This window comes from Phacochoerus africanus, chromosome 5 (genome assembly GCF_016906955.1).
Source record: "Phacochoerus africanus isolate WHEZ1 chromosome 5, ROS_Pafr_v1, whole genome shotgun sequence".
NCBI lineage: Eukaryota > Metazoa > Chordata > Mammalia > Artiodactyla > Suidae > Phacochoerus > Phacochoerus africanus.
The window spans coordinates 49,745,388-49,760,876 of record NC_062548.1 but is presented as its reverse complement, the minus strand read 5'-3'; the positions used below and the strand labels follow the sequence as shown (position 1 = coordinate 49,760,876).

Here is a 15,489-nt window from a genome sequence, read left to right as displayed (position 1 = left end):
TGGGGCGGCCCGGACCAAACCTGCAACCTCATGGTTCCTAGTCAGATTCGTTTCCACTGTACCACAATGGGAACTCCATGAATTGCTTGTTTTCTTACTGCTGAAGTTTGAGAATTCAAGATATCCCTTGTTGGGTATGTAATTTGCACATCTGTAGTTTCCCTTTTTATTGAACAATATCTCTTACAGAGCAAAACTTTTAATTTTTTCTTAAAAAGTACAGTTTTTTAATGTTTTCTATCACAGCCACAGCAAAGCCAGATCTGAACCGTGTCTGAGACCTACACCAGAGCTCACAGCATTGCCGGATCCTTAACCCACTCATGCTATTAATATCTTGTCTAAAAACTCTGCCTAAATCTAGGCCATAAAGATTTTCTCCTATGTTTTTCTAGAAATTTTATAATTTTTATATCTTACATTTAAGTATATGCTCCATTGAATTAATTTTTGTATAAGATATAAGTTTTAGGTCTTAGTTCTCTCTCTCCCTCACTTTTTCCAATTATTCCAGCACCATTTGTTGAAAAAAAAAATCAACCTTTTCTTGAGTTCCCATCGTGGCTCAGCGGTAACAAACCTGGCTAGTATCCATGAGGATGTGGGCTCGATCCCTGGCCTCCCTCAGTGGGTTAAGGATCCAGCATTGCCTTGAGCTGCAGTGTAGTTGAAGATGTGGCTCAGATCTGGCATTGCTGTGGCTGTGGTGTAGGCTGGCAGCTACAGTTCCCTAGCCTGGGAACTTCCATATGTCACAAATGCGGCTCTAAAAAGACCAAAAAAAAAAAAAAAAGAAAGAAAGAAGGGAAGAAAAATCAATCTTTTCCTCATTGAATTGCTTTTGCACATTTGTCAAAAACCAGCCCATCATATTTATGTACATCTATTTCTAGATTCTCTGTTTTGTTCATTGATCTGTGTCTGTCTTTTCTCTACTACCACACATTCTTAATTATTATAGTTATAAACCTTGAAATCAGACTGATTTATCTCATTTTATTCTTTTACCTAATCTGTTTCCTTTGTCTTTCCATATAAATTTTAGTATTAGCGTGTCTATGTCTACTAAAACAAATGTCCTGGGATTTTTATTGGAATTATGTTAAATGTGTAAATAGTTTTCAGGATATTGACATCTTTATGGTGTTGAGTCTTCCAGTCCATGAACATAGTGTATCTCATCACTTATTTACATCTTCTGTGATTTTTCTCATCGGCATTTTGTAGTTTTCAGCATATAGATCATGTGCATGTTTTGTTAGGCTTTTTTACCTATTTATTTTTATGTTTTTATTTTATATTATCATTATTTATGTTTATATTTTTAACCTGTTTTCCTTATTTCATTTAAGTGGTGATTGTAATTAGTATGGTGTTTTTTTGTTTGTTTCGTTTCTGTTTAGGGCCACACCTGTGGCATATGGAGGTTCCCAGGCTAGGGGCTGAATCAGACTACAGCTGCCAGTCTATACCACAGCCACAGCAAAGCCAGATCTGAGCCACATCTGAGACCTACACCACAGCTCACAGTATCGCTGGATCCTCAACCCACTGAGCAAGGCCAGGGATTGAACCTGCGTCCTCATGGACGCTAGTCAGTTTTGTTTCCACTGAGCCACATCGGGAACTCCCTCTCTGACAAATTAATTCTGTCAAGCATCTTTTCCTGGGCTTTTTGACCATTTCTATGTCTTCTTTTGTGAGGTGGTCTAGTCTTTTGCCTTTTTAAAAAACTGAGTTATTATTTTTCTTTGTGTTGATTTGCAGGAGTGCTTTCTATATCCTGGAAATGAGTCTTTGTCAGATATGTATACTGCAGATATGTCTTCCAGTCTATGACTTGCCTATTGAGTGTCTTAGTGGCTCTGTTGCCTTTTCTCTGTTTTTCTGTTTTCTTTTTCATTGATTTCCACAATTATTTTTATTATGTCCTTTCTTATAACAATGTTGAGTTGAATTTGCTCTTATTTGTAGATTCTAGAGCTTATATCACCTATCCTCTTTTCTTTTTTTCCTTTTTTTTTTTTTTTTTTGTGTGTGTGTGTGTGTGTGTGTTTGCCTTTTCTAGGGCCGCTCCCAAGGCATATGGAGGTTCCCAGGCTAGGGGTCAAATTGGAGCTGTAGCCACCAGCCTACGCCAGAGCCACAGCAACTCGGGATCCGAGCCTCGTCTGCGACCTACACCACAGCTCATGGCAACTCTGGATCCTTAACCCACTGAGCAAGGCCAGGGATCGAACCCTCAACTTCATGGTTCCTAGTCGGATTCATTAACCACTGCGCCATGACGAGAACTCCACCTATCCTCTTTTCTAATAAAAGAATTTAAATCTAAAAATTTCCCTCCAAGCACAAATTTACATACATCCACAAAATTTTGATGTCACGTTTTCATTATCATTTAATTCAAAATATTTCAAAATTCTCCTTGTGATTTTTCTTTTCTGAGTTATTTAGAAATATGTTGTTGGAGTTCCCGTCGTGGTACAGCAGAAACGAATCCGACTAGGAACCATGAGGTTATGAGCTCAATCCCTGGTCTCGCTCAGTGGGTTAAGGATCCAGCGTTGCCTTGAGCTATGGCATAGGTTGCAGATGCGGCTCTGATCCTGTGTTGCTGTGGCATAGGCTGGCAGCTGTAGCTCCGATTAGATACCTAGCCATCCATATGCCATGGGTACAGCCCTAAAAAGAAAAAAGAAAAAAAAAAGAAATGCGTTGTTTAATTTCTAAATATTTGGGATTTTTAAGATCTCTTACTGTTTTAGAGATTTTTAAGATCTCTTATTGTTTTAGATTCTAATTTAATATCACTGTGGTCAAAGTCTTGTTTTAAGTTCCAACAGCTGGTATATTTTGGTAACCACAGGATGTGGTTCTACAGTTGCTGGGCATAGTGTTCTTTACCTGTCCTACCGTTTACTGGAAAGGATGTTAAAATTTTCAGCTATGATTGCGGTTTATCCCTTTCTCCCTTTAGTTGTAACTTTTTTTGTTTCAGATATTTTAAAACTCTGCTACTAGGTGCATATAAATATATATGTGTGTGTGTCGTTCTGACTTCTTGATGAATTAATTTTGTATCATTCCAAAATGTTCTTGTCTCTAGTAGAGTTCTTTGTTCTGAAGCCTACTTTTACTCTTGTAAATATAGTCACTCCAGGGTTCTTATCTTTTTCCCACTCTTTTTAAAAATTCTTTATTATAATTGATTTACAATGTTCTGTCCATTTCTGCTGTACAGCATAGTGACCCAGTTATATATATATATATATATATATATATATATATATATATATACACACACACATTATTTTGCTCATAATATCTTCCATCATTTTCCATCGCAAGTGAGTGGATATAGTTCCCTGTGCTGTATAGCTAGACCTCATTGCTTATCCACTCCAAATGCAGTAGTTTGCATCTACTATCCCCACACTCCCCGTCCATCCCACTCACTCCCCCTTGGCAAGCACAAATCTGTTCTTTATGTTCATCAGTTTGTTTCTATTCTCTAGATAGGTTCATTTGTGCCATATTTTAGATTCCACATCTAAGTGATGTCTTATGGTATTTGTGCCTTTGTCTGAAGGTGATCCTTTGTGTAAATAGCATATGGTTAGGTCTTGCTTTTTCATCCAGTCTGAAATATCTGCCTCTTGATTTAATACGCACCTTATTTTTCATATCCATCCATGCTGCACTATGTATCTGCAGTTCCCTGCAAAGGCCTCCCTGGTGTGCCTTCCCCTTACTGTGCCTTCCCATCCTGTGTAATGGACCCCTGGGATACCTCCAACTCCCTCATCAAAAATCCTGTTGCCAGGAGTATCTTTGTACAGGTCACCTTAGCTGGCTATGATTCTATTGGGGATGTTTATCCAGAGTGGAATTTCTGGCTTGCAAGGTTTGCTTATACTTAACTTGATAAAGGATTGCCGGATTTAGCCTTGTGTCTGTATGATGATAGAAAGGATCCTAAAGAATAGGAAGGAAGATACCAAAGAAAGGGCGGGGAGAATTGCTGGAGCCACATGCTTGAGTAGGTGAGAGGGGCTGGGTCCCACTGAGCAAGGAGAGGGGTTTGCCTTAGGCTGGAACAGGGACGGTTAACCCCAAAGGAGGAGGATGTCTGGGCCAGACGTGGGTGAGGAGGTGCGATGGTGGAAGCTTGGGGAAACGTCCTTCTGTGGCTTCTGTCTTCTCAGTGAAGTGAGAAGCAGCTGGAGGGTGAGGAGGTGCTGGAAAATTAAGAGATGGAAGGTAGGAAATGGTTGTCTTGCAGAATGAGTACATTCGTGGACCAAGGCAACGGAGCCTGATGGACGGGTAGTCTGCAGGGAGCTCTTGAGGTTAGTGAGGGTGGGCAGTGCTCCCACCAGAGACCCGGACATGGAGCAGGTGGGCTTGGTTTAGGTGTGCGAGGCTCTGCAGGCACAGGGCGGGCGGTGCAGGGAGACTGCCTGCAGGGCTCGCCCTGCAGTGGGGGCAGGCAAACAGCAGTGCAGCTAACCATGGACTCACAGTTGTCAGGGTGCAAAGGGAGGCTGGGTGGTGACAGCCTTGGGGGTGGTGCTGCCCATTTCAGTTCTGTAATATGTGAGCCTGCGGCCCGGCAAGAGGACTCAATGCCGTTTTGTCTGGAGCTTTGTTTTATATTATAATTTATCTGTGCTGTACCAAAGTAAAAAAGTAAAGACCACCTGAAATCTACCTCCCCCACATAAAGGGAGCCATGGTAAGTTAACATTTTGATGTGTTGGTATTAAAGATCTAATCCCTGGAGCGTTCCCATTGTGGCTCAGTGGGTTACGAATCCATCTAATATCCATGAGGTTGCAGTTTCAATCCCTGGCCTTGCTCAGTGGGTTAAGGATCCAGCATTGCTGTGAGCTGTGGTGTAGGCCGCAGATGCGGCTCGGATCTGATGTTCCTGTGGCTGTGGTGTAAGCCAGTAGCTATGATTTGACTCCTAGCCTGGGAACCTCCATATAGGTACCTCGGATGTGTCCCTAAAAAGCCAAGTATCTATATATATACATTCACACACACACACACACACACACACACACACACACACACTCCCTGCCCTACAGGCCCTTGAAGTCTGACCTGCCACTTAAATGGGAATAAAGCCCCCACACTAAATGCATCTAGGCAGCAACATGTTAGGCCAGGCCAAGGTGGGTGCCCTCCCCATTCCTGGGGGAAATCAGGGAGGGCCGCATGGAGGAGGTAGCCCAGGAATTGGATCTTGAAGACGGAGGGTCTCCTCTGCCCATCTTCTGTTTTTTTTCCCTTCCACCTCCCCTTGTTCAGTGTCTCTCCAGGACAAGACTAGCTTCCACCCCACACCCCCCATCCCACCGTGTGGCTGAGAGGGTGGGCCCCCTCCAGGTAAGGCGAGAAGGGGAGGTCTACTCTGTATGAGGAACAGGGCAGCAGGGAGACTCCTGAGTGTGTCGTTCTGCCCCAGCCCGTCCATTTGTGCAGTGTACAGCCTGGGTGACTGTACGTGGTAGTCACACAGGAGAGTCCTTCCAGCCCTCACTTCCACCCACGGCCTGGTGTCCACACTACAGCAAGATGGGGGAATAAGTCCATATGTTCCCTGCTCTGTGTCCCCTTCCAGACAGCAGCGACAGTGAGCTGGAGCTGTCTGCCGTGCGCCACCAGCCTGAGGGGCTGGACCAGCTACAGGCCCAGACCAAGTTCACCAAGAAGGAGCTGCAGTCCCTCTACAGGGGCTTCAAGAATGTGAGTGCTCCCCATTCCCCTGGGAGAGGCCTTTGTTCCCCAGGCCCTCTTGTCCTTGGACCCAGGAGGGAGGGACTCTGATGCAGGAGGACCTTCTGTAAATTTTCCATGGCATGGTAGATATCCCAGGGCCTTTATGGGGCTCACCTTTTGTGAGAGTTCATGTTCTAGGGGGTGGGCTGCCCCAGAATCAGTGTTCTAAAGGCTCCCTGCTGTGTGTCCCAGTACTGGTGTGGGGGAGGAACACGCAGTGGGATCCAGCTTCCCGCCAGGCCCACCTGGGGCTGGTAGAGCCCAGTGGTGCCTCAGCCAGCAGGCGTCCCCCACGGGGAGGAGAGAGGCCAGCCCTGTGGCTTGGGGTGTGGGGCGGGGTGGCTGGGGTCACTGAGAGGGAGACCTTCCTGCTGCAGGAGTGCCCCACAGGCCTGGTGGATGAAGACACGTTCAAACTCATTTACTCACAGTTCTTCCCTCAGGGAGGTGAGTCTGAGGCCGGGGCCCCGTTCCTCCCCAAGTCCCCACATCCCTGTGACAGCCCTGCGGAAGGTGGGCATCCCTTTCATGGGGAGAGGTCCCTCCCCCCCAACCCTCCCCGCAACCCCTTGCCTGGCGCTACCTCTGTCCTGCAAGAAGCAGAAACTCCAGCCCAGGAGGCAGCCAGAACCTCCAGTGGAGCTGGTTGGGGTGGTGGCTCAGGGGGCTGGGCCGCCCCAGCACCCCCATCCCTCCCCTTGTTCTCCCCAGATGCCACCACCTACGCACACTTCCTGTTCAATGCCTTCGACGCTGACGGGAATGGGGCCATCCGCTTTGAGGTAGGTCCCTGTCCACCCCTACCATGTCCCCTGGTCCCACCCTCTCAGGGCTTTCCAGAGACTCAGACATGACCCTAGTGTAAATGACCCAGTGTGTCACCCAGGGAAGAGTGGACTCTGCTTGGCCAGCCCTGGGTCTGGCTGTGGAGTCAGTGAAATCTGATTTTGCCGTCTGGCCTCCTATGCTCCACCTTTCCTTCCATTCCAGCCCCGCCAAGCCAAGGGAGCTATTAAGACACACTGAAGTGACAGGGATTTGACAGGAATTTGCATTTGAAAAGGGGACAAAGTCTAACTGTCTGTGCTAATGGGATCTGGGCACCCCCACATCAGAATGTACCCCCTTGCCAGAAAACAGGCAAAGCACCCCCGCCTGAGCAGGCTGGGGGTGGGGGTTGTCCCAGCAGGCACTGTGAGCGAGCCTGGTGCTCCCCGCTGTCAGGAAATAGAAGCCTGTTCCCTCACCCCCAGACACCTGCCCCCCAGGAGGACCTCGCCTGGGCTCCATGTGGGCTCCACAAAGGCCCAGCCACATGGGATCATTTGAGAGAGGCCCCAGCTGTGGAGCCCAAGCCCCTAAAAATAGCTGCCTGCGAAAAGCTGAAACCTCTTTCGGAGAGGAAAACCTTGCTGAGAGCTGGGCTTGATCGATAACCACCCGGCTCGACTTCCAAGGCCAAGGGCGTGACAGGAAAGCAGCAGAGAAAGCACCCGGTTCAGAAAGCCCCTGCACCAGCCAGCATAATAATAACTGTTCCTTTTTCTGCTCTTGGACACCAGGCTGGGGAGGGGCAGCCTCAGGCCACCGCTGGCTTTGTGACCACAGGGGCCCCACCCTCCCCAGGCCACACTCTTGGTGTGTCTGTGAACCTGCAGTGTTTTCAACTTTTTTTATTTTTAGTACTGCTGGCACATGGTAAAAATGCAGTCAATACCAAGGCGCAAACAAATGCATTGTTCTCCCCTGGTGCCACCCTTGTGGCCAGTTTCTTACACATCCTTTAAGAAGTACCTGAAACTTGGGGGAATGAAGTGTGAGAAGTAGTTGTGTGATGGACCCAAGCAGAGCTTTGGTGATGGTGTCTCTTGTTCAGAAATCAGATGATCGGGGAGTTCCCGTTGTGACTCAATGGGTTAAGAACCTGACTAGTATCCCTGAGGATTCGGGTTGAAACCCTGGTCTGGCTCAGTGGGTTAAGGATCTGGTGTTGCTGCGAGCTGTGGTGTAGGTCGCAGATGCAGCTCAGATCTGGCGTTGCTGTGGCTGTGGTGTAGGCTGGCAGCTACAGCTCCATTTCAACCCCTAGCCTGGGAACCTCCATATGCCGCAGGTGCAACTGTAAAAAGAAAAAACAAACAAACAAACAGAAATTAGATGATCAAATAGCTGAGCAGGGCACAGTGGCAGGTGGCAGAAAAGTTTCGAACACCCTCCCATGGTCACTGTTCCCTGTGGTCCCTTTAAGGGGGTCGATGTGGGTCTTTGTCACAGAGGTGCTGTCAGTGGCTGAGTTGGGGGTGCTGGCGCTGACACCCTCTGCCAGGCACCTTCTCAGAAGGTTGTGCGTCTCTGGTGGGCTTCTCTATCATGAAATTTGTTCCTCTGGTTTCAGACAAGGAGGTTTGTTTACCTTGAGGACCTTCTTGTTTGTTTACCTTCAGGATTTCTTGATATCAGTGCTCTGTTCTAGGAAGGCTTTTTCAGGAAAGGAGGAGGGCAGGTGTCCCCAAGAACCTTCTAAAGTGCAGGGCCCAGTCCTGGCTGCACTAAGGATGGGGATCCCTGTGATCAGAAAGGAGCCGGAGGTTTTGGCAGGGAGGGAGGGACACTCAGCCCTCCTCAATGCCACAGACCAAACCTCTCAATGTGCCCTTCAAACAGAAAGGCAGGTCGGGCGTTCCCGTCGTGGCGCAGTGGTTGACGAATCCGACTAGGAACCATGAGGTTGCGGGTTCGGTCCCTGCCCTTGCTCAGTGGGTTAACGATCCGGCGTTGCTGTGAGCTGTGGTGTAGGTCGCAGACGCGGCTCGGATCCCGCTTTGCTGTGGCTCTGGCGTAGGCTGGTGGCTACAGCTCCGATTCAACCCCTAGCCTGGGAACCTCCATGTGCCGCGGGAACGGCCCAAGAAATAGCAACAACAACAACAACAAAAAAAGACAAAAGACAAAAAAAAAAGAAAGGCAGGTTGGCTTTTCTATATTTACAATGGCCCCAATCCTTTTTGTATATTCCGGAGATGAGATGCATACTAGAGACTATGGATTTGTAAAACATTGTGACTTCGCTGCCCTCACCTAAAAAAGTAAGTAAACGGTAGAACAAGCCAACCTCAGCACGGGGCTGCCCTGTTACCTCCCACAGCAGTCACCCCCTCCCTGAGCCTCTGCCATTCGGGTGACTGCAGAACCCTCGGGAAGCTGGCAGCCCGCGATCTGATTACACACCCCATCCCATGCTGAGCTCCTGCTCTACTCTTACTAGGCGCCCCTGTGTGCTCTCCAGGGTGTCCCAGTCTGTGCACCAAGGTGCCCCTCACCCCTCCCTGGGCCCTGGCTGGGGGACAGCACAGACAGGGGCTGTAGATGTGCCAGGCTTCATACTCTTCAGTGTTGAGAGCATGTTATTCTGATGAGCCATGGCCCACATGAAGTTGTGTCTGTGTGGCTGGAACTTTAGAACTAGACTGGCTGGACGTGGGGTCCCCTGTGTGTTACAGAGGACGGGCCAGTGGTCTTGCAGGGAACATTCCACCCACTTCCCTTTTAGTGCTGTCACTGTTATACTGCACATACACACATAGTAAGGGACACCAGGTAGGGACAGGCCTGGATTGTGGCTGACCATGAGGGCTTCTACACAGCATCTGAAAGGAGCAGATAGGACAGTGGTGCCATCCCCACCCCCTGCATCCACCTGGGAAAGGAGGTCCTGTGCAGGCCCTGCTGGTCCCAAGTGTGAATCCTTGCCTTCTCTTCCCATGGGGAAAGCCCACCAGACCCTAGGGAAGAAGGTGTGACATGACCGCAGGGATGCTCTGACCCTTCACCACTTCTGTGAATCAATCATACACGAGCTCTGGTGCTGAGCGTTCCCCAAACTCAGACACCCGAGAACCAAACCATTGTTTCTCATTTTGTGGATCTTCATTGCCTTTGCTCATACACGCACAGGGCTTTAAGGCGCCGGCAGACTTACTGGAAAAACAAAGTAAACTTTGGAAAAACAGCAGGTACCACTCCCCCCTCCCCTGGCCCCCGCCGCCCCCGACACCCAAGGAGACAACCACCTCTCTGGTTTTAGCCCATTGTCACTGTTTGTCTCCATGGCACCTAATGGAATCCTCCTATTGCTCCTTTCCGACGCCCCCCCGCCTTGGCTCTCTGTGTGGGGGCCAAGGAGTTGGTGTCCTGTGTAACACAAGCCTTTCCCATCCCCTGGCTTCCCAGAACTATGGGATTTGGATTGGATCCGCATTCATGGTGTACTCTGGTCATGGGACTTCGATCCCCAGCTGAGCCTTTTGCAGTAGACTGTGATTGCGTTTCCCTTTCCTGCACACATTTTAATTTTGCCTCCAGTTAACAGTGGTGCTGATTTGTCATTAGCCTGGTGTCTGTGACCTCATCAGTAATTCAGCCTGGGCCCTTCTCCAGTTGTCTGAAGTGGCAGCTCCCAGAAGACCCCCCCACCCCACCCCCAGCCTCCAACAAGCTCCATCATCAGGTCTGGGTATCCTCTGAAGACCTCTTTCTGGGGTTGGGTCTCCTGGTCCTGGAATCCTCATCCTTCTCTTCCTTGCTTTTACTCTTTCTTTTCAAGAGCCTGTCTTCCAGGAGTTTCCAACAAGAGTACATGGGAGGTAATTGCTGAGCCTTTGATTTTTTTTTTTCCTTTCTTTTCTGTTGTTTTCTTTTTTCCTTTTTAGGGCAACAACACCTGCAGCATATGGAAGCTCCCGGACTAGGGACTGAATCGGAACCCCACCTGCCAGCCAGATCTGAGCCACATCTGGAACCTACGCCACAGCTCACAGCAATGCTAGATCCTTAACCCACTGAGTGAGGACAGGAATTGAACCCGCATCCTCACAGACACTGTGTCAGGTTCTTAACCCACTGAGCCATCAGGGGAGCTCCCAATTTCTGAGTCTTTGGATGCCTAGAACTACCTTTGTTCCATTCTCGCTCTTTCTTGATCTATTGTATGGGACCAGCTTCGATGGAAAACTGTTCTGATGATTCCTGATCCTGTGGATGGGACCTGATTTTATTGTTTTTTGGGTTTTTTTTTCCTGTTTGGTTTTGTTTTTCTCTCTGCAAGCTTGTAGGACCTTGTCTTTGCATTGTTTTCTGAAATGTCATCATGATATATGGCTGTAGGCGCCAACATGGGCTGTTTGTTAACAGGCCTGAGAAAGACCTGGGCACTGACAGCCTTCCTTCTGGGAATATCTTCATTCCTTCTTGGATTTGCTCCCCTCTATTTCCCCCGTCTCTTCCTGGAATCCTGCTGGTCAAGTGTCAGTCCCTCTGGATGGGACCCCCTATTATCCACTTTTCTCTTATTTTCCAGCTCTGCCTTTTCATGCTGCTTTATGGGAGAGCCTCCACCTGCTTTCCCAACCCTCCTTCTAAGTCTGTCATTTGCTTTCTGACTCTCTCTCTCTCTCTCTCTTTTTTTTTTTGGTTGTACCTGTGGCATGTGGAATTTCCTGGTACAGGGGTGGAACCTGAGCCACAGCAGTGGCAACACTGACTCCTTAACTGCTAGGCCACCAGGGAACTCCCTGCTTTCTCATTTTTAATTCCCAAGATCTCTTTCTTGTTCCCAATGATTCCTTTTTGTATAGCACCCTATTCTTGTAGGATCCCAGATTTCTAACCTTTGAATCTAATAGGTTTTTAAAGTTTTTTTTCTCCTGGAATAATTTTTGTTTATTCCAAACTGCTTTTCTCTGTTTCCCTTAGTCTTTCTCTCTGGTAATACAGATTTCCTCTGAGCCAGAAATTCTACAATTTGAGTGCAAAGCCCTGTCGCTCTGCTTTCTACCATCCTCTGTCCCCCTCCCAGACAGCCCTTCTCTGCTCCCCTTCTGTCAGAGCAGCCTGGGAGGACCCCACGGGGCAGGGGGAGCTTAACCTGCAAACCATCTGGAAGTGGCAGGAAAGACTGACTTTCCATCAACTGCTACAACAAAACAGTTGACATTTTCAACCAGGAAGGCATTTGAACTTTCGTGACTTGTCATGTTAGGAATTACCCGTCACACCTCAGAAGTGACTGCACATGGGTATGGCATGACCCCAGAACGGAGCACGGTTAATTTTTAAGCTGTGTGTTTTCAAGCACCTTGACCTGCAGAGGCTTGTTACACAGGCACAGAGCACAGCCCCTCCACTGGAGGAGCGCTCCCAGGCCTCCTCTGCCAGTGGCAGTGCATTAAAGGGGTCTAAGACACATTATGTTTGAATGGCTTTATTTGAGACGATCAGTACCGGTCACTGTGCCATCTCTGCACACACATGCACACACACACACACACACACACTCACACACGCGCTCACATTGTGTTGACTTTGCAGACACCATCTGCCTGCTCTGTGAGGAAGGCACCTCACCTATACACCGTATGGTGAATCCACACAGCAAACTTGAAATAGACTCTGGGCACTGGATGGTCACTCCTCACCACCCCCGCTTCCTCCACAGGACTTTGTGATCGGTCTCTCCATCCTCCTGCGAGGAACAGTCCATGAGAAACTCAAGTGGGCCTTTAACCTCTACGACATTAACAAGGACGGCTATATCACCAAAGAGGTATGGGGTGGGGTGGGGGCAGGGGCTAAGGGTGGCCTGTCAACCCCTCCCCCATCTTCCTGCTCCATACTCCCAACCCCTCTCCTCACACATGCCCCCCAGGGTCCAGAGACCTGGCTCTCAGCCAGGACCTGGAGGGGACTAGGGGATGGCCAGGGGGCTCCTCCTCTCCCAAGATCCTGGACACCTGCATGCAGGGAGTGTGGAGCTTGTGTGCCGTTCACCACACACCTCCATCCTGTTCAACAAGTGTCCTGGAGCATCCTTCCTTTTTCTCTCTCTTTTTTTTTTTTTTTTGAAAGTGCCGCTCCTGTGGCATATAGAAGTTCCTAGGCTAGGGGTTGACTCGGAGCTGCAGCTGCCAGCCTACCACACAGCTACAGCAATGCCAGATCCAAGCAGCATCTATGACCTACGCTGCAGCTTAGGATCCTTAACCTGTTGAGCAGGGCCAGGGATCAAACCTGCGTCCTCATGGATACTAGTTGGGTTTGTTACTGCTGAGCCACAATGGAAACTTCCATCCTTTCTTTTTCTTTTTTCTTCTTCTTCTTTCTTTTTTTTTTTTTTTTTTTTGGCACATCCATAGCGTGTGGTAAATCCTGGGTCAGGTTTCCAACCCACACCATAGCAGTGACAATGCTGGATCCTTAACCGCTGGACCACCAGGGAACTCCCCAGATCATCCTTTCTTACGGGGAGGTCCTGAGGGAGACATAAGTGGAGAAGCTGGAGGTGGGGCTTGGGGAGCTGGCCTTGACCCCCACCAATCGATGGGGGGGAATGTGGTCTCTTAAGGCAGGGTACAAACAGGGGGGCCCTCACCACACAGGCCCACAGTCATTTTTGTTGGTCCAAACATTTTTTGCTTTGTGAAATAGTTGCTACAGTTTCAAATTCTGGAGATTGCACATCAAAAACAATGTCCAGCTTCTCCTAGAGAGTCCAAAGCTTGCACTGGCTGGACTGCAGGGAGGTGAGCTCTCCTCTCCCCAGCTCCCACAGCCCCACCTGCTCACCCATCACCCCTGGAGGTGCCCTCCGCCCTGAGATACAGCCCCCTCCCCTCAAACCCTTGAACCCCCACCCCACCTCCTTGCAGCTAGGCTCATGCCAGCTCTTCCTGCCCCCTTCCCCACAGGAAATGCTGGCCATCATGAAGTCCATCTATGACATGATGGGCCGCCACACCTACCCCATCCTGCGGGAGGACGCGCCCCTGGAGCACGTGGAGAGGTTCTTCCAGGTGAGTGCTGTACCCCCAGGCCATGCAGGAGAAGGGCAGCCAGAGGAGGAAGGGGCTCCTGCTCTTAAGGCAACCCCCCACCATGCTGCTCCCTCTCTGAGCCTCCCTGCTCCCACCAGAAGGGTCACCTTGCCCCCCCCCCAATCTGGCTGGTTGTCAGGATCCTCAAGGAACAAATTAAAACCATCCCCACTCCCAGATCTGCTGGACTGCATCTCAGAGCAGGCAGGAGCTTGTAGATTCCAACGCAGCCCACACCTGGGCCAGGGTTCCTTCCAGGAGCTTGTCCACTCCTCCAGAGACCTCGCTGTGAGAGGAATGGGTAGGAGTGACTGCCCTGTGTCCATGGGGACTTATGGGGCTAAAGTCTCTGCCTCCCACTCACTGGGGGCCCTCTAGGGTTTCCATCCTGGCTTGGGCCGCTCCACCTGCCTCAGCTGCCTGTCAGAGAGGTCCGGGGTCCGATGCCCAGGGGAGGCGTTCTGGGCAGTGAGGGCCCAGGACAGTGGCCAGGAAGTGGGTGGGGTAGGGGGGCAGAGTGGGGAGATGCCAGAGAGGTTGGCTGTGCAGGGGAGGGGGCTGGGGAGGACCCTTTCCGTGACCTGGATCCCAGGGACGGGACAGGGGACAGGTCAGACTTGAGGGAGCCCATGCACCCCCAACCCCCCCGCCGTGTCCTCAGGCCTGGGTCAGGGCCAGCCCTGGTGGGACACAGACTCACTGAGGGCATGGCTTGAGTTGCAGAAAATGGACCGGAATCAGGATGGGGTGGTGACCATTGACGAGTTCCTGGAGACGTGTCAGAAGGTAGGCGGCGTCAGGGCTTGAGGACCCCCCCGTGTCCCACCCGGCCCAGTTCCCTCCTCACCTCCAACCACTGCTTTCATTCTTTCACTTGAGCCCAACCGCCCACCGCTCCTGCCTGCCCGCAGTCCAGCCGGGCACATGCCCTCAGGTCAAAGGGGACAGATGTGAGGCTTTCAGGATGGGGTCCTGATGTGGGAAGGAGTCTGGGGTCCCCATCACCCCCCCCAGCATTGCTGCTGACCCTCCTCTGCCGAGCACCCCTGGGGGGACGGGGGCAGGACACTGGGCCTCCACTGGCCTCGGCCACCTGCCTTGCTCCCCGAGCAGCCCCTTGGTTGCCACTCCCCCTCGCCTCCATCCGGTGCTCAGCCCCGGGGGCTTTCCATCAGTGAGTTAATAGCTCCAGAACTGCTGGAGCTCAGCTGTGCCTGACCAGCTGCCCCTTTGCCCAGTGAGACAGACAGGGTCACTGGAAAGTTCTGAGCCCCTGATGAGAATCTGCTTACGGTCAGGCTGGACTTGGGCGGTGACCACCCAGGGCTGAGCAGGCCCCTCGCCCTCTCTCTCCTCGCAGGACGAGAACATCATGAGCTCCATGCAGCTGTTCGAGAATGTCATCTAGGACGCGTGGGGTGGGGGCAGGCAGGCCCTGAGTGGCTGTGGCCTCCTCTGCCCCACAGAAACCTCAATCCTGCCAGGAGCAGCCTCCATGAGAAACTTTTTTCTAATATATTTGCAAAAAGTGAATATTTTGCTCCAGACAACCCCCACCCCACACAGACACAGACAGACACACACACACACAGACACACACACACACACACCTCCTTCCTCTGGGCTGGCAGATGGCAGGGCAGAGGTTAGGGAGGGGCCGAGTCTGGCTGGGAGCTGGGTCCGGGTGATGAGAGCCACACAGCCCCTGGCCACCCTGGGCCAGCCTCTGGGAGCTGCTCTGGACTTTTTTAGGGCTGCACATGCTGCATATGAAAGTTCCTGGGCTAGGGGTCAAATTGGAGCTGCAGCTGCTGGCCAGTGCCACAGCCAC

The 15,489-nt window shown here is 50.5% G+C and overlaps 1 protein-coding gene across 2 annotated transcripts in view; it reads left to right on the top strand.

The window, feature by feature from the left end:
* Positions 1–15,191, top strand: part of KCNIP3 (potassium voltage-gated channel interacting protein 3) — a 92,946-nt gene extending 77,755 nt beyond the window's left edge. For both annotated transcript variants that reach the window (XM_047781218.1, XM_047781219.1), the window contains 7 exons: positions 5,633–5,757; positions 6,168–6,237; positions 6,502–6,572; positions 12,284–12,391; positions 13,533–13,637; positions 14,382–14,444; positions 15,019–15,191. In XM_047781218.1, coding sequence (XP_047637174.1) covers positions 5,633–5,757; positions 6,168–6,237; positions 6,502–6,572; positions 12,284–12,391; positions 13,533–13,637; positions 14,382–14,444; positions 15,019–15,066 — 590 coding nt within the window. In that variant the 3' untranslated portion in view covers positions 15,067–15,191. The remainder of the gene's footprint in view (positions 1–5,632; positions 5,758–6,167; positions 6,238–6,501; positions 6,573–12,283; positions 12,392–13,532; positions 13,638–14,381; positions 14,445–15,018) is intronic.
* Positions 15,192–15,489: the final 298 nt, after the last annotated feature.